General features: G+C 43.6%; 1 protein-coding gene across 1 annotated transcript in view; it reads right to left on the minus strand.

The window, feature by feature from the left end:
• Positions 1-18971, minus strand: part of LOC141417489 (junctional cadherin 5-associated protein-like) — a 31061-nt gene extending 12090 nt beyond the window's left edge. Inside the window, exons 1-2 of the mRNA XM_074056394.1 lie at positions 18870-18971; positions 4432-4771 (exon numbers count right to left, since the gene is read on the minus strand). Of these exons, the coding sequence (XP_073912495.1) occupies positions 4432-4712 (281 nt within the window). The 5' untranslated portion in view covers positions 4713-4771; positions 18870-18971. The remainder of the gene's footprint in view (positions 1-4431; positions 4772-18869) is intronic.
• Positions 18972-19456: the final 485 nt, after the last annotated feature.

Consider the following 19456-nt stretch of genomic DNA (forward strand, 5'->3'; position numbering starts at 1 on the left):
GTTGCACTTCCTGCCCAAGGATGGTCTCTCCTTACAACAAGTCCTGCATTCTTATTCATGTGGATCCAATTCTGGCATGCAGAGAATCCACAAAGAAAGAAAACTTTTCCACTCAGAACCACACACTCTGCCAAAAGTTCTTCTGGGCCAATGGCTGTGTCCTTCTCCTCCCCTTGTTCCCTGCTTGTCCTGTAGTGTTGATATGTAAGGTGAAGCCATTGACCCTGTACCTTGCCTGCCCAGCCAAGAGGCCAATACTTTTCCCCTCATATGGGACCATTCCCAGCTAGCCTCACAAGGTCACTGGAACAACTTTTCTACCGCTGGTCCCAGGTAAGCCAGGCATTCTGAAATACATGGCAGGTATACAAACACCTAGACATCAGAGGACCAGGACTGAGTCAGCAAATTTATTTAACTAATTGGTTACTAATTGAAAAAACTGCAAAAGGAATTAGCCAAGTCAGAGACATGTTATCAGTTTTCAGAAAGCTGACAATCCTGGAGGCCCAGGAAAAGTACTGGAAGAATTAATGGGAATGAGTGATTTCCATGGAAGGAACCCAAAGAAGTGGGACAGATGAAGTGAAGTTTCCAGTAGGAGGCAGATTGGAGAGGGAGTGCACAAGGTGACCCCATGTGACTAGAACTCTGGTAACAGGAAGGGCCTCAGGAAGGGCGGGTTGGTGGGGTTTGAGGAAGGTGGCCTGTAGAGCATGCTAGAGCAGGGTCCTCAGTATGGGCAACAAAGCCAGGGCAGGCCCCTAGGAGAGGGTCACACCATTAGGGGTTAGAGCCCACCTTCTGTACTTTCCAGCCATAAGAAGGAGGGTCCCACACATTAACATGTAGCTGTGGAAAATGAGTTTTCTCTACTCATTAATTTGAATAGGCTGTGTACAAAAGAGTATTGACCTTTGGTTCCTGTCTTTACCATGAGAGCATGACAGCCGTTTAGCAATTTGGCACATTCTTTACCTCTCTGCATGTCAGAACCATCACTCTTCTTCCATCTTGGATGTCAGTATCACTTGAACCGGCAACAAAGCTCAGAGTATAGCATTCTCAGCAAGTGAAGAAACAGGTAAGCAGCACATTTGGCAATCAAGTTAAAAAGCCCGTGGCTGACATTCCAGTCAAGCCCTAAGTCATGGACAACACTACCTTGCATTTTAAGCAGTCCTTAACAAGGGCCACAGATGAGCAAAACCATATATATTACCTAATGTGGGTATGGAACCATGCATTCCTTCTACAGCTCCCCAGACAGGAAAGGACACAGCCATGCCTGCCAGGGGAGGGTAGAGGACAAGAAAGTGATAAGAGAGTCCATCACAGGGCCGCTGAAGAGGAGCTCATAGAATTGAGGACCCTTTCAAACTGAATTTGGCCTCATACAGGAAGAATGGCCAGGCCTGGTATTGCGGGTAGCAATCACTGGCATCAGGCAGCCCAGAGTTTGTAGCTAAGCTGGGTTCCCTTTCATGTCAATCTGAATGGCCCTGGATAAGCCACTAACATTCTTGGGGACTTACATTTTTCAGCTATAAAACACTATTACAATAGAACTGTGTCTCCACAAACTGCCAGAATAAAACAAGATCTCTCTCTGTAACCTTCTAAACCACCTTAATCTCCACCTTTGCTAGGGTGCTAGTGGGATGCTGAGGACCTGCCCTAGGTGTAGGGACCCACTCCAGGTCAGACCTCAACCCACCAGGGAGCCAGCATTAGAGAAGCCTATGACTCTTCCCAGTCCCCAGATGGCTTGGAGTTGGACAGGGCTATCCTGGGCCCCATGTGCCCCCTAGACCTGGAAACCAGCCCAACAGAGGTCACTGTGTAGGACAGGACGGGCAGCAAGACCACAGCTGTGCTTGTCAAGTGACCAAAGGCTAGGAGCTGGCAGAGCACATTCATTCCAGATCCAGAATTCACATTAGCCATCATGTGGCTAGTTTGTCTTTCTTTCTTTTTATTTTTTTTTAAACATTGTTTAAGCTGTTAACTTTTGACACCTATTTACTTCCTCCCAAAGTACTTTTGATTAAGGGAAATACTTCCCCTCCATAACTACTTTTCCATAAACTTTGACTCCTATTTTCAGTCTGTGTTGGCTACTAAATAAAGAAAATGCCTTTCATGTCAACCTAGGAAGACTTGCAGCTGTGTAAGACGCAAGTCTCAAGGCTATGGGCACTGGCCTGGATTTTTGCATTTATGTGTGATTTTTTTCTTTCTGCCCTATAAGGGAACGTGCAATCCAAAAGCTGCTATCCATCTCCAGAGTTAGTCAGTAAACTTCAGAAACACAGAGAGTCGGCTGGGCCTATTGAGAACTCAGTCCACTTGCAGGAAAATGTCCCAGTGCCACACTTAGTCACTCATCTGAACATCTTATTCATGACAGAAAGAATGACTGTTTGCATATCCGACTGTGCCCACCCACCTACAGGCTAGGCAGGAGGTTGATGCTTCTAAGGAACCTGCTACCACACAGAAAGAAAAGTCCTGAGCAAGCTGTGGGTGAGATTGGGAGCCATATTGCCCACATGGAATTCTAAAGGGAATTCTACTGCCTCCCATTCTGAAACCTCACTCTGATCTGATCCTTCAAGTCTGAGGACAACCCCACATAACCTACACAACCCATTTGCAGAGACTCCAGGCCACTGACTTTACCTCATTAGGAACTGGGTCTTCTGGTTCTCTCTCTCTCCCTCTCCTCCCCACCCCAATGGTGGGGATTGAATCCAAGGTCTTGTGCATGCTAGGCAAGCATTCTACTACTTGAGCTATACTTATAACCCTTTTGTTTTTGAGACAGGGTTTTGTTGCATTTTTGGCTGGGCTGGCCTCGAACTTTAACCCTTCTGCCTCCCAAGAAGCTGGGACTTTAGGTATGTACTACAACATCTAGCAGTTGTATGGTCTCAAAGTTGTCACAATGCTAAGAAGAATACATCACAATCCATTAGCACATATTAAGTAACTGCTGTGTGCACAGTATCGTAATAAGCTCTATAAGCAATACAAAAGAAACAGGAGACAAGATACAACCTTGGGACCTTGTCATCCAAGTTACACTATAGAGATATACTCAGCACAAACTAGAAAGAGCAGAAGTTAAGAAGAAATCAAGCTCAAGTTTGTCTGGTGGCAATTAAGGTTGTCTTTACCCTCAGTCAACTTGTCCAAAAGAGCCCTCTTCCAAAAATTCATGGTGGACATGTTTTCCAGGGAACCAGGGTGATAAGAGTTAAGCCCAAGAAATAGTAGACAGAAGTGTGAGTTTTGAAGACAAGGTTAGTAAAGAGCATCTTCTACTCGTTCATATTCTGCATTTCCCTCCTGAACCTGGTCCCATCAGTGGAAACTCTGCTTTGGTAACATCAACCTGCTTTTACCACACTGGGAAAGAAAAGATTCTCCTTCCTTTGCTTCTGCCCAGCCAAGGTTTTGAAAGCTCTGACCATCCTAACAAAATCCCTCCCAAGTTTGTTTGAAAGCTGTCAACCAAGAAGGAAGATGATTTCTCTGGGAAGGAGACCTGTGACCATCAGCCTTAATTCCCCACCCTTTCTGTTTGTTTGTTCCTCTTAAAGACAGACCCTGCTTCCCTGTGAAGGTTCCGTTATCTCTTTCTGGCTTCTTATACCCTGCTACATCACGTGCTCGGCACTCTTAGTCTCCAGACTCTACCTGGTCCCGACACAACATTAGAGACAAAAACACATTTTATGCACGGACAACTGAGGTTTCCTTCCACTGAAACTTCTTGGAAGGGAGTTTCATGGCTCCCCTCCCATGCTGGCCCTGTGGCAAGCTGCTGCAACTCCCTCTTCAATAACCACCCTGCCCACTTGGCCAACCTGCCCTCTTTTTCTGTCCTAAGAAAACATCCATAGGTGTGCTGTGTTTTGGTGCTATATCCACACTAGGTCAGCATGTGTGCAATGGCAAGGCAGGTTAGAGAAGAATGGAATTATATGAATGGTCAAAAGGGGCAGGGCACATAGCCCTTTTTAACTCTCTGAAACCTACAAGATACTGAAATGTGTTAGTAGAAAACCCATCAGCACTATGAATGTGTGGCTGGACATAAGAGAGCTTTACAAAGCTCTAAAATGCCTTCTATGGGAGTGCTGGGCACGTTAGAGGGCAGAAGAGAGGCACAGCATCACAATGCAGTGCTCAGTGTGATAGTATCTGCTTACTCACTACTGTTTAGTGAAGGCCTACTATGGCCAAGTCCAGCTATGTGCTACAGGAATACCTTAAATACGGCAAAGGACAGAGGTGTTCTTGTCTTTCAGCCCTCTCTCTCTCCCTGGTCCAAGCCAAATATAGGGTTGAAAGAGTTTACTTACGTCTAAGCCAAGACCAAACTCCTAAGTCAAAGAGAAATGGTGGGTCAACACGGAAGCTTACCCCGCCTCAGCAGTTTTAGAAGCAGAAGCACTTTGGCGCTCCCCGTGGCCTCTCGGCGTGCTGCGGCTGCTCTCTGAGTCACTCACAAGTCCCTTCCCCAGGGATGTACAATTGTGAGCAAAGGCTGTAGGGTCATCCTCATATCCGTTCAGCAGACCATGGCCCGCTTGGGGCCTTGTCCCAGTTTGCTGGCACCCCTCGGGATTATCCTTGCGTGGTCTTGAGAGGTCTCGTGAGGGTTTGTATCCATGAGAAATTAGGAGATCTTCCACGCTGTACATGATGTGCTGGCGTCATCAAAGCTCCCCAGCTGGAACCATTGTGGTGGTGGGACCCATCACTGTGGGAGCAACAGAGAACTCCATTTGTGGCCAGACCTCCCTGAAGAACCTCAGTTCCCTTTATCTAAACCAAACCAGACCTAGCAAAGTGCCTATGTGGAAAGCCCAGCCATACGGTTCAAGCCACCTGAAACAAGGTATCCAGGGAAGAACTGACACAGCACTGACTCCACATGGCATGGTGGCATGTCTGCAGCTTGTACCCTGGTGACTGCCTCTTGCAGAAGAGGCAGAAATGGTGGATAAGCCATGAAATGATCACCACTGCCCACCGTCCTCTTCCCCATTCATCTAAAACCAGCAGGCCCAATGGGTAAGGACAAAATAAACAGACATGCAAGCTGCAATTACGACTTTGTGTTTCTAAAAGGAGCAATTCTTGGTGTCCAGCTTAATCTTACTATACATCCCTGCTTCCTTCTGTATAGACCTTATGCTCTGAAGGGACAGAACAAGCTCTTTAATCAACACAGAGCCACAATACACCTCAGCAGAAGCAATTGGAGAAGCCACTGCAGGGACAGCACCAAGGTGGTAAACCAGCAACCAGAAATAGATAGGAAGTCTTTGGGCTCAAAATGAGAAAACAACCAACGTGCAATCAATAAAACACATCCGACCTGTGATGTGATCTAAGAGTTCCTTTTAGTATATTACTATTGCAATTATTGTTGTTATTATTAGGTGTTTTGAGACAGTCTCTGTACAAAGCCCTGGAGCCATCCTCTTGCCTCTCTCTGCCTCTGCAGTGCTGGGATTCTGGCATGTATCACCTGGCCCAGTAGCACCTGAAGCTTGAAAGAATGGAATTTCTCCTGGATGACTTTTAGGGAGAAGTTCTGCATCTCTCAGCCAAGAGTGTCCACACTCAAATATCGCCCTGGACCTTCATTACAGCTTGCCCCAATGTAAATTCCCAAGGGCAAGAGGACCAAGAAAGAAAAAGGATCCAAGACAGGAGTTTAGGAGGTGCAAGACAGGAGGGCCACAGCGCAGCTTCCCATCCATGTGTAAGAGGCAGAACTGCCCCCACCTTGACCTCCAGAAAGGCTGGCCATATCCCTGGCCTGGGCAAGAAGCACATAAAGAGCCCACCCAGCCCCATTCTGTGGTGGATGGAAACAGAGTTGCTGTGATCACCAGGAACAATGGCCAGGAAACACCTGCTGGCTGTAGGTGTAGGGAAGACCTACTGCACTTCCCGTCAGGAAGAATTCTCCCTGGGTTACACACAGTCCTTCTGACCCTGCATGTCCTCATTCTCTGTCACCCACTAGAAAACAGAACCAAGACAATCCCTGTGGTCAGGGGAGGATGACACCTTGAAGGCCTATGACATTCCATCATATCCCTGATGTTATGGAAGGCTGACAAGTTCTGACAGTTACTGTACTCAGAGAAATCTCCACAGCAACTCTACCTTCCTGACACTCCTAGTGGATGACTTTCAGAGAATCGTGACTTGGCTCATTCACTCAGAAAGAAAAGGAAGGATCAGAGAAGCAAGCATTGTTCCCATTCACCTAAGCAAGTCACTGGGCTAGGGACTCCAGAGGAAAGAGATCACATTACCAACTCAGGGATGTGGGAATGCAGGCTTAGGCTATGAGGACAGGGTCTTGCTGCGTTCAGTGCCACATCCCCAGCATCTAGCAGATGGTATGCTCTCAATGAAAACTTGCAGGGTCAATACACAAATGGGAGAAAGGTTCTGAAGAATAATTAGCAGTTCACTACATAAGCTGCATGTGTCCATATCTGAGACGGCTACTTGGCACTCAAATAGACTGTGGGTATAATGACCTGGGAGTAAAGAAATTGCACAGAAATAGAATCCTGGTGGCCTAGACCAGAGTCCCCAGACCCACTGGCCTGTGCCTGAGCCATAGCTGGCTGTACTGCAGTCTGTCAGAGTGGTAAAGAAATCACCTTCACAACACACATCATCCTACTGGGGTTAGGTAAGTTGGTCCAATGTGCCTATGTGTTTGCAATTATATTTAGAAAACCTTAAATGGCATGATAACCCACAAAAGCCACAAACACATTTCAGAAAAGATGAACCTTGTAAAAGCCTTAGAGGGCTGAGGTAAAGTGTTCTGACTACTGGCGACCCTATCTGGTTTCCCCTCTCAGAGTCCAGCTGCCTATGGGGAGCAGGTGTAGAGTGCACAGGGTTCCACTCATGGATCAATCTGGGCAAAAACATCAGAGGTGAAGGGCTGACCCAGGAGCCCCACCAACAACCTGAATGGCCTCACCATCACCCAAATTCATGAAAGCTTACACATTTCACCTTCTCCATCCCAACTCAGAGCCCAGGCTTCTGCCTCTTTTCTGCACCCACACTAAGCAAGCATTAACTTCTCCCTTCACTGATTTCTGAACAGTGTGTTATTTCTAATCTCTGCCATACCACTTGCTTCTTTAGCAACCTTATCTACTTTAAATGGAATGGGCTTCTCTAAGAGATGGCAGGCTCCCACCACAAACACATTAATCACATCAATCATGGTGGCCACCAGCAGGGACCAAGAGGTCTAATGAGAGCACTTGGCACTCAAGGTGTTCAAAGTTCCTTTCCAATTCCAAGATACCAGCATTCTAAAGCAACAGCATTTTAGTTCTGTCATCCATGCACTAACTCACTCAAAGGGTTGCTGTAAAGACTAACACACAACAAAATATGACATAAACCCAAGGTTGTCACCACCATTATCATAACAATTTGCTATCCAACTTGAAAGGTAGGTTTGTAGCTAAAATGGCCCAGGATCAGGTGTGACCCCAGCTCTAGTGTCTGACCCTGTCATAGTATAATCTCTGGAGCAAGTCAATAAACACACCAAGTCTCAGTTTTCTGTTCTGCAAAATGGCAATGTCATTATCTTCCCATCCCCTTGGACTATCTCAAGAGCCCAGTAAGAACATGCAGAAGTGGAAATCACTATGCACACATAACACTATGGACTCATTGTGCTACAATGGTTCTGATTTGTCTCTGAAGTTTATTGCCTTATGGAAAGATTTCAGAGTAGTCATTCCTTCTCACCATGTAGTTTATACCATGTTCCTTTTGTATCATTTAGTATATTACTATTGATTTCCAAAGTCACGATCACTTTACAACACTCACATACCTTATCTTTCATGAATGTAATATTCAACCTTCACCCAAGTCACTAAAAACAGTAAACATTATTTTATATAGTTCAAAACACTAAAATATATTTCCTGGGTGCCTAGAATTTCAGTGCCAAGCACTGAAATTATAAGTAAGACACATTCTTTGTCCTTGAGGATTTTATTGTCTAGCCATAGAGGCAGTTGGAAAAAAGGCAATTAAAACACAACATATGTACATGCTAGTGATGTGGAAGCCTGACACCTCTCCGTAGGGCCAGAGCCCATGACAGGCACAAAGACAGGATGCTGTGGAAGAGATCCTACCTAGTCTCATAGGATGAAGAAGGCCTCCATTACCCAAATTGCCTGTCTCCAGGCGTTACTGAAAAATCACCTTCTCTGGAAGTATGGTTTTCCAGCCAGTTTATTCAAGAAATTTTTCCTTCACTACTTTTATTTTCTTGAATTAAATGCTCATAATGGAACATCTAAGAAGAGCAATCAAGACTGTAAAGGTACCTACATATAATCTCAGGTAAGGAAGAGAATTCTGGTATTCAGGCCACAGCAATAAGACAAATGAGTTCACTTTAAATATCAGTATTAATCCCCATGACTATCAAATATCTTAATATTATTTTCATTCTATGCATATTTAAAAAAATACCATGAGGGCTATGGATGTAGCTTAGTGGTAGAGCACTTGCCTAGCATGCATAAGGTCCTTAGTTCCCTCCCCAGTGCTCACTGCACAAACCACGAAAGCAAAAGAGACATTTATCATAAGAACACTTTACTAGAACAGTCTGTCAAGATAAAGGCTGCCCCTGAAGGCAGGGAGTTCTGTATCTAGGAGCTGCTGAAGCTGAAGTTGAGGTAACTGATTTACAAGCCCTTTTGTTTTTACAGCACCCCACTACAGGTGTGTACACAATCAATCAAAACCTTACAGCAAAACTATTCATCCTTATATCTTGATAGTACTGTAATCTTTTCTATTTCACTTTTTAAAAATGCTGGTCATCGCCCACTATAGTAATTTCATGACTTGCTAATGGGTCATGACTCTCAGTTTGAGGATCCCCAATGTAGAAGTCATACCTGTGGTGATCAAGATGTTAGACTAGAGAAACTTTCAAATTCAAAGATCCTAGTAATTGACATGAAATTCTTTAGTCTAACAAATTCATTGCTTTGTTTTCAACAACAAATACAGCTATCTATCCTAACTAAACTTTGCTTTCCAAAAAGAGTCATAGTTACTAATGACTAAGAGCAAACATCACACTAAGAAGAAATAAATCTTAAGAGGAACATACCACTTTCTGCTTCCTTCCTCCCTCTACCTGGGATTTTTCAAGGCTTGAATCTGAAACACCCAGGTTCTGAACTATACACAAGCCCAGCACTGCTGAGGCAAAGGGGAAGCCAAAGGACCTGGAAATGAAGCAGTCTTTGATGCTGCCACTTTTATTCCTTCATTTGGTTTGAGAAGGCCAAGAAACAGCTTTTTGTTTCTTTGCATTTCACTATTATGCTTTTCCAATTTACATTCTTAAGACAGTTATTCCATCACTTCCAAGATACAATTTATAGGATTGTATAAACACTACCAATGCAATGAAAAGTGACAGCCTAATGAAAGGACACGTGTTCCAGTTGACCCATTTCTCTGGGGAGCACATGCCCCGCAGTTTTTCCTCATCTCAGAAGGAAGTTGTGGCACATTTTCTGCTCCATCAACATAGAGGTGGCAGGACACAGCACAAACAGCAAGGGCTACATGGGCTGGAACATCAGAAAGATCCTATTTCCATCCTGGCTCCTCCACTTGCTAGGAGGCCTTTATCAAGGTACCTAACTTCCAAGCCTCAGTTTCCTCATATGTAAAACAGATGGACCTAGCTTATAGAAGACCACGTGTGCAGCATCCAGGAGTGATTAGCGTCAAGATGCTCATTTGTTAAGACTTTGTAGCACTGCTCAATCTCACTGAAAGAAATCAGGGCTAGACCAGCAGCCTAGCTCAGAGAACTTCTTGCCTAGCCTTTAGCCACACACTCTTCCCTAGTTTGGTCTTGTTCAACTTGGGTTAAGCCAAACAAGTCTTTTGATGAAAACAAACTTTGTAAGACAGCATATACAAAGAAGGAAAACTGCCTTTATAAAAATTCTTTTTGTAGAAGAAAGATTTTATACTTAGTGTACGAGATCAAAAAATAGTTAAAATAAATGCGAAACTTTGGGTGATTTTTTTTCTTCTGTTATTTAAATAAAAAATTTTAAAAAGCTGTAAAACTTCATTGAAGAAACAGTGACAGAAATAAGACACAACAGTAGTGAGGAGAGCAGGTTTAGTCTCCAGTGCCCTTTCTGTCTGCCTGTATTGGATTGGTTTAAATTATGCTTTCATGAGATGGGACCAAAAAAGAAATACTTATTAGCATGCAGTCTCTAATTTAGGTGGTGAAAGGGGGTGAGGTGGAGGAAGAGTGAGGCTGAAAAGCCAAGTTTTTCTGGATGAGGCTTTTGATTGATTCATGACATCTCTAGGTTTATATCTTATTATCTTCCTCCCCGCTTTGGGAATGCTTGTGACAGGTTGTAAAGTGCTCAAAATAACTTTCCAGTAAATGAGCAAGTTCATGAAGAACACCTTTCAATTCCTGGTGAATTTATTCTCCGCGCCCCTTGCCCCATGACCTCAATAAACTTTCTCTCTACAAACCACAAGAAAAACCTGCTTCATAAGCACACAATCACAGGACACATGAAAGAATAAATTAAATAAATCTGTAAGTATCTGCCTGTGCCAGACACTGTATTAGTTGCTTGGGTTATTTTCTTTCATTTTGTATTTCCAGCAAACTTCCTGATGTATATATGGGTGACTCCACTATACAGAAGAGAATACTTGAGGCTGCAGGTCCAAGGTTATATAGCCCTTGAATGGAAGATTCAAGGTTTGAACCCAGTTCTACCTAGCTTTGAAGTCTCCATTACTGTTTTAGATTCATCCATTTATATTTCCTTCCTTACCATCAACAAGCTTCCTAATTTACCAAATAATGCATAAACATAAATCAGAAGAGACAAAAGACATGGTGGCATTAAACATTAAAACTATTTAAAAAGGAAAAAATGGTTTCATTCTTTAGAATTGAGATGGCTCTTGTAGATGATTCTTTCATATACACACACAACAGAGATGTGTGTACACACACATGCACACACAAGGGTCATACCTCACTTGCCTATAATGTCTTGATGGCAATACTCATGCTAATTTTTGAATGTTCAGCAAAATGATCCATTCACAAATACACCATTCAGTTGCTTCGTGACCATCACAGGCCTCTTCCTAAGTAACATGCATGCAGCTATCACAAAACCTGTTGTGTGGAGCCAAAAAGCAGACAAACTCCATCAATGAGAAATGAGAGAGGAGTAACCACCACCACCAAACCCCAAAATTCTAAAGGAAAAAATAAATGTTCTATACAGAAGGAGTCACTCTTCTCTGCAACATTAATAAGAGGTTAGACTCTATGTGAGTAGATAACAAGAAACCACAAATGATTTGGGGAAGGACAAGACTGCTTTCGGGTAAACCTGGTGGGTAAGGGAAGGACTTAAGTGGTGTCGAGGGATAAACATGGGAAAATAAGTAAACAAATAAAGTGATAAATAAATAAAGTTGTGAGAAGGAGAAAGAGTGGTTAGAATTGTAACATGTAGGAGAGAGGATAAGGAAAAAAAGAACAGTAAGAGTAATTTTTAAGAAAAGTACAATGAGCTGTGTGCCAGTGGCTCACACCCATAATCCTAGCTACTTGGGAAGCTAAGATCCAGAGGTTCATAGCTCCAGGCCAGGCCCAGTGAGGGCTGGAGGAGTGGCTAAAGTGATAGAGTGCAATACTGTGCAAGGAAGGGAGAGAGGGAGAGAGGGATGGAGGAGGGATGGAAGGACAAGGAAGGAAAAAGGAAAGAAGTAAGGAAAGTACAGTGAATTTCAGTCTTGGTGTGACTAGGATCATTCATCATCCCACTCACGGAAACTGGAAATAACTACTGGTTTGAGAATATGACAGGTAATTTGATTTTGACTAATCCAGCTATTCCCACAAAATTTTCTTTTCCCCAAATCACTGCAAAAGGGTTTTTATCAAAGATTATTTGTCCCTTCCAAATAACCTGAATGAGACTACTTAACGCAATTAAAATGAGGCAGATTTCTGAGTTGCTTTCAGTATTAGCTATGCTATTTACACCCAAATGGCTGGGATTATAAAATCAGAAATTTCTTGGGCTAGAGGCATGGCCTAAGTGGTAGAATGCTTGTCTAGCAAGCTTGAGGCCACAGTTCAAACTCCAGCATGACCAAAATAAAATAAATAAATAAATAAATGAAACCAGGAAGTTGTTAACGATCCACGGGATTTAAGAGTAAGCTGAGCGGTCTCCCCTTCACTGTTGGGTATCTATTCTCTGTGTTGCTGAGTGTCAGTGTGTGTGTGTTTGTGTTGCATTGGATTGAACCTGGAACACAGCATGAGAGAAAAGGAAGTTCTAGTAAGGCTGACCTAGCTCTAGAAATCTGCTTCCTACTGTCCCCTCTCTCCGCCCCCTACCTGCCTGTTCTCCCTTGTGATAAACAGTATGCATTTATTTCTCAGTTGGCCATGAGAGAAAATAAATAAATAAATAAGAGTACAGCTTGTGGCCATGACACAGAACAAAGCTAAATAGGTCATATGCAGATAGAACCTCTGACCTTGGCCTCATTAGCACCCATGCAGAGTCCACGCTGGACAGCAGAGGTAAATGGCCACACACTGGGAAAAGGAGGACCAGGAGTGAGCTATCTGACAATTCTCCATCCCAAAGAGCAAGTATTGCACACTTACTTATTCCAGCCTAAATCCATCAAGACACTTGCTATGCAATGGACTTGCCAGACCACGAGCTCTGCACTGGAGAATATAAAGACAAATCAGAGCCAGTCAGCACTCAACCTGGTAGATGTTACAGTCTAGGCAGGATTATTTCAATTATCCATATTCTCATCACTAGGGGTGGACTGTAGCAAACAAATGCCATTTAATATGTAACATTTTCTCTTCCTTTTTCATTATAAAAATGACAATATTTTATTCTCATAATTTATAGTTAAAAGGTCTCCCAAATCAGTGAAACAAAATGTTAATAAACATATTACATTTTCCCTTTTTAAAATTTGCTTAGAACACAAACTGAAAATTAAAAGATAAATACCCATTCAAATATGAAAAAAAATTGCCCTCATCTACAAAGAAATGAAAGTCAACCCAAATTGTCATTATTCATATTCCAGGTTACAAAAGCTTTTGAGAAGCAGTGTTTATTGGTGGTGAGGGCATGATGAGCTGTCAGGGCTCTCCTACTTGTGGTTGTATGAGTGTGTGCCAGAGGCTGTGTGCAAATGGATGTTTCCTTTCTTCAGAGTGGTCAGGCAATAGGTAATAAAATCTGTACATATCTGAAACCTTGTGGACTAATTATCTCACTTCTTGGGATCATTCTAGTGAAATAGCCAGAGATGCACAATGTTTTACTTACAATGCAACACTGAGCCAGGGCTGGAGGCATGGCTCAAGCAGCAAAGCACCTATCGAGCAAATTCATAGGCCCTGAGTTCAAACTCCAGAACTGCCAAAAGCAAATAAACAAATAAATTGAGGTAAATGTCCATTTAAGGGTAGTTTAAAAAATTCTGGTGCATACACATAGTGGACTATAATATGTATACATCCATATAAAATTATAGTTTTAGGTTTATTATGGCACAGGAAAATGGACATGCTACCATATTAAACAACAAAGACAGGATACAGACCCCTAGACTAGTGTGTTATCAATTTTATTTGTACACATATGCATAGAAAGAGAGAAAAACACCAAGAAGAATCATACCAAAATATCAACAACAGCACTAGCCTCTGAGGTTTAAAAAATGTTTCCATTATTTATACATTAACTTTATTTCATTATGTTCTGTCATGAAATGTATTAGGCCAAAACATATGACCTTATCATTTTGCAAGTCCAAAATGATCAAATACTGGCAACTTCATATACTTAGCATAGTTGAGATTAACTTTATATCTATACTTCCTACTAGCTTAAGTATTATATAATTTAATATAATAAATACATTATTAATATTAAACTATATTAATATAGTATTTCATTAGTCATCACTTATAACTTATCAGTATATTAAGAGAACTTAATATTTGTAACTTATACATTATTATAATTAGCTATACTGTTTATAAATAAAAATAATATAGCTCACCATGCCCTCACCAACAACAAACACTGCTTTAAAAATATTCTGATAGTATATGTGCATTTGTCTCTTTTTATTAATCTTTAGTTCATGTTCTAGCCCAAAAGGAAAAAAAAGTGCTGCTTAGGAAGGATTAGGAAAGTGTACCTTTGAAAATATATTGCATATTTGAAAGACTCAATGGCCATAAAAGAAACACTGGAGAAAATAAATGAATAGTACATTACATATGGTTCTAGTATATAGCACATATGTCCTATCTGCCAGAGACTCAACCTGTTTTCAGTAAATCTAAAGTCACATGTTCCACTGAACAACTCTAATTCCAGATTACAGTTTACCCCATAAAGGTCTCCAGTAGACAATGGTCCTCCTCTAATAACCTTAAACTTCCCACTTGTGTTCACTGACATTCCATATTTAAGATGTAATTGGTCCCTCAAATTGTTGGCAGTTCAGTATAAATATTTCTCCAACTGACAACTTTTAGGGCTAATGTTATGATTAATATATAACGAAGTGCTTTCTTTAAACAAGAGGTAAACAGCCAAGACATAAAACAAGCCAGAATGGAGTATGTTGCTAACTAATACATAGAGTTTTAATGCTTTCTACAGCTTTTTATTTAATGGTGGAATTGTGGGTTTTATTATGAACAATAGCACTGCCACTTCCCTTTCTAGTCTTAATTATTAAAGAAATAACTCCACAGCTCCATTTTAAGTTCTGGGACAGTAAGTTCTCACAAACTGTTATTACCATACCAGGCAGTGCGATGGTCAGTGCTGCCAGAGCACTCAAGTTGTTAAACTCGAATAAGACATAAAAAGCATATTTAATCTATGAAGTAACCATCTTAGCAGGGCAGGCATCACTGAGTTAGCTTTCCTTAAGGTGGCAAAAAAAAAAAACGAAATGGAAAACTTGGGTCTAAGATCAAAAGGAACTTGGAACGTGCTGGGTTGGGTTGAGTTAAGGCAGTGACTAAAAATGAGAAAAGGCAAAAAAGTGCCCAATTTTATGCACTTAAGTTTAATAAGTATTATCTTTTCTTTCCACAACTAGTGAGAGCTCTCTCTCTCTCCAACCCCCATTTTCTTTCCACCTGTAAATTCTGTATCACACAATTAGTATTTTGGCTACTTCACCCCATCTTTATGGAACCCTAAGTACCTCATTAACATTTCTAAAAGATTGCTAGTCATTTAAGAGCAGACTGAACTTGGATAAGATTTAAAATTCCTCTAAAATTCGGGGTTATTTGAAAAAAAACTGTAACATAATAGGCTAGAATTTTATTCCCTTATCATATATGTCAACTGCTTCATGTAAAGATTGCTAAAATGTTCTATTAAACTTTTAACACACTAGTTTTGTTTTTTATTTATAAATATCTTTGGCATAAAAGAGCCAGAGTTTTCTAAAAACATTTTTCAAATTATTTCCTATAATTATTACATTTTACTTATTTTCTAATTACAAAAGACATATAAAGTTATTTCCAAAGTAAACATTGCAAAATTCAATGCTTAAGCAAAAAGGAAAAAGTTTCAGTGAGCCTGCTGTGCCAAGAGATAGCTAGCATCAGCAGTTGTTTCTCTTTCTCCAACTATTCTCCCCCCACACACACTCAATTCTTTTTCTTCTTTCTCTCTTTGAACTATACCTTGGCACTGTTCATAACAGTATGACCATAAAGGAGAAACAAGCTTATTAAGTAAACTATAAAGAGATAACCAATAAGCAGAAAACTCTAGACAGTAGTCTGAGAAGAGATCTTTGCCAGCAAAGATCATATCATCAACAGAAAGTTGTTGGAAAATACATTTAGTTACAGAAAGTAAAGACAATAAATATATTTGAAAGGAGACACACCAAATTTAAATTAAGATGACTGAGGTTTTAGTGTTCGAGGGGATTCCTGTGTGTGTGTGTGTGTGTGTGTGTGTGTGTGTGTGTGTTGTTTTCAAGTACTATTTTTTAGTGCTTTAAGGATACAGCAAAGCACTGAAAGGCAGGCCTTCCCTTCCCTGGCTGCTGACTTCAGCAAGTCAGTGTCCCTCAGCCAGCAGGCCCTTGAGGCAAAGCACAATATAAGATTCCATGCAGGAGATAAGCCTTCCCACCCAAAAGGTGAAAAACAACATCTGCTAAGAACCAAAAGATACTGCAGAGCAAGGGGCTCAGCTGGGATGGATTGCAAAGACAGAGTCCTTGCTTATCAAAATAAAATCCACAACAGAACAATTGTTTCAATCCAACGCTCTGTGTTCTAAACTCTCTCTAGATTAATTACCCATGGAGTCAAGCCAAACTCATTAAAAGGGAAACTCGGGCCTCCTACTAGGGTGGGTGTTTACTGTTCTTCTAAACTAGAGGGTTCTCCTAGCCAGGACAAGCAGGATTTGGAAGAGACACCAACTCCTGGGCTTTCTTTACTGGCATAAAGAAAGAATTCATCTTTAAATTGCATTTTAAAATGTAGGTCTCAAGAATTTTTCATGTTTGTCTTCTTTTAAAAACCGAAAAACTGGTGCTTATCTATTTTCCTTGTATAGCTCAGATCACCAGTTATATTCCATAGCTACTGAACAATACACCACAGGCTCTGGAATCTAATTCTCAGATGAACTATCAGATAACTCTGATGAGCTTGTCAAGCCCTTCAGAGCACGTGGCCACACAAGCATTGTATGTTCCAAGGAGATGGAAGACAAACTTTTTTTTTTTCCTGAATCAGGCTTCCTCCACCCTCCCTGTCCCCCTAAATCCCTGGGGCCTGCCAAGGCCCTGACCTTCCCTCTCCAAGGCAGAGAGTGACATTTTGCAGGAGAAAGGCCCAACAGATTAAAGGCCTCTGTTCAACAAATATTTGCTTGCCCACTCCAGAGGGAGTGAAAGTTTGGTATATGCTGCCTGTCTAGAGTTAACAGGGAAAGACCTTCAGGAAGCTTCTTCAGCTGGTGACTGAGAATTAGACTTAATATCAAACTAAACAATTAAGTCCAAATCCACAGACTATTATGGAAAACCAGAGGAATTTATCAAACTCTATTTATCAAACTCTTTTTATTTCACAATGAAACCAACACAACCCCTGTGAAACAGAATCTCCATATGATTTCCAGTTCTTGCTTTGCTACAGTCTCAATTCAGTCATTTTAAATTCTAAAAGCACCTGACATAAAGCATTTTTTTTTCCTAACTTTTACCTCCACAGCCTCTGACTATTCATTTTACACTACTGAGTCTGCTTTTTTCTTTTCTTTTTTGACAAAGCATTTCTGGTTGCCAGGATCCCACCTCTCACTTTCCTCCCAAGAATCCGAACATTCCCCCCAAATAAATCCCTGGGGAGTCTACTCTTTTTAAGTCTGAAAACACAAAAACTCAAAGGAAAATACAAAGCTGTGGACAAACATCACATTAAACTGTCACCAACAGGAAAAACCGGGGGGTTGTGTGGTCCACTCAGCTCAGTCCTCTCTGGAAGTCAAGGCCAGGTACCTAGGCATCCAGACTGGGGTGAGGGATGCGGGAACCTGGAGATAAAAGTCCTGTGCTCCTAGAGAGTGTGGATGAGTGAAGACTGGAGCATGGCCAGGTGGCGCTGGCATAAGTTCCCCTTTTATTTTTTTTTTCACTAGTGAAATCAGAGCTTCTTTTTCAAACCCCCAGACGAATCCGTGGCACTCGGCTTCTTTGGCCCGTGAGTGACAAGCAGCAAGAGCGGCTTTTAGCCGTGGGTGCTCAGCAGCACTGTGCTCAGGACACCTAGACGCTGAGACCCCCGCATCTGGGAGTAAACTGACTGCAACTGGGGGTGTGGTGGGGTCAGGGGTGCTAGCGGAGATCTGGGTGCAGAGACCCAGACGGGCGGGCTCCAGATCCCACCCAGGAGCCGATTAAGGAGATTTACAGGCAACACTTTCCACCTCGCACGCCATGAGCACTAGCTGGGAGGTAGCGCTGATTAGCGCCTTAATCCGCAGCGGGTCTGTGCGGTGCGGTGCGGCGCGGCGCGGCGCGGCGCTACGGGCGCGCGACACTGGGGCGGAGACCCGAGTAGGGAGCGGGGGAGCCGGGGCGAGCTCCCAACGTGCCGCCTGCAGTCCCGACTGCGGGGGGCGCTCCGAGAACCGGGGACCCCTGAGGCTGTCAGTTCTTCGGGTGGGGTGGGGTGTCCACGGGGTTTGGGGGCGCGGCCGAGAAAGGGGGTTGGCTGAACCCCGGCGTGGAGGACAACGCGGGAAGGATGGCGAGGGACTGGGACATTCCCGCGCCCCCAGGCGCCACGGCGCTAACGCCAGCCGCCGCCCGGACCCACCCACGGAGCCCCGCGCGTGGGCTGGGCACCTGAGGGGCGGGGACCCTCCAGGCTCGCAGGCGCCCCCCAACCCCAGGCTGCGGGCATGGGGCCCGCCGTGCGGCTAAGCTGCGGGCTGGACACCTCGCGGGGGCTCGGGCGGGGCTGCGCCCAGGGGTGCGGACATCTCCTAGAGCTAGGGAAGGGACCGGAGCAACGTCCCGGCAGAAGAAGTTGGGGGGCGAGCGCGGGAGGCTGAGGGAGAGGCCCGCGAAGCGCCGCGGGAGGGAGCCAAATAGCGGGTGTCAGGAGCGCGGCAGACGCCGGGACTTACCGAGTGGCTCCCTCATGCTGACCTGCGCCGCCGCCGCCGCCGCCGCCGCCGCCGCCGCCGCTCGGGCCGGCCGGGGACCAGCGCCACCCGCCCAGGCAGCAGCCGCCCTGGCCCAGCATGCCCGGAGCGCGGCCGCTCGCCCCGCCCACCGCCCGCGTTCGCCCCGCCCACATCCCGCGTTCGCCCCGCCCACATCCCTGGCCACAGTCAAGCTTAGGTTCTTAGAGCCACAGGGCGGCACCAGGGCAGGGGGCGGTGCGCGAGCCTCAGAGACAGACAGGGAGAGTTGCGTGGAAGGCACAGGTGGGCTGACCACCCTTTCCCTTCTTAACGTGTCACTAGCGTTTGGGACATGTCAACCCTGGGCGAATGCCCACATATACAGATAACCCAGGAGCACGTACAGATCTATACACACACTGATGCACACAAACCATTCCTGTAAGTCACACAAACAGTGCACGTACACACACACACACACATACAACACACAACACAGTGATGGCATGGAAAGCAGAAACAGTAGTGGTGACAACAGCTTAATATTTGGGATTTACTTCTTTAAACAACATCTTAGAGCCTTAGCT

This window comes from Castor canadensis, chromosome 15 (genome assembly GCF_047511655.1).
Source record: "Castor canadensis chromosome 15, mCasCan1.hap1v2, whole genome shotgun sequence".
In the NCBI taxonomy this organism is placed as follows: Eukaryota; Metazoa; Chordata; class Mammalia; order Rodentia; family Castoridae; genus Castor; species Castor canadensis.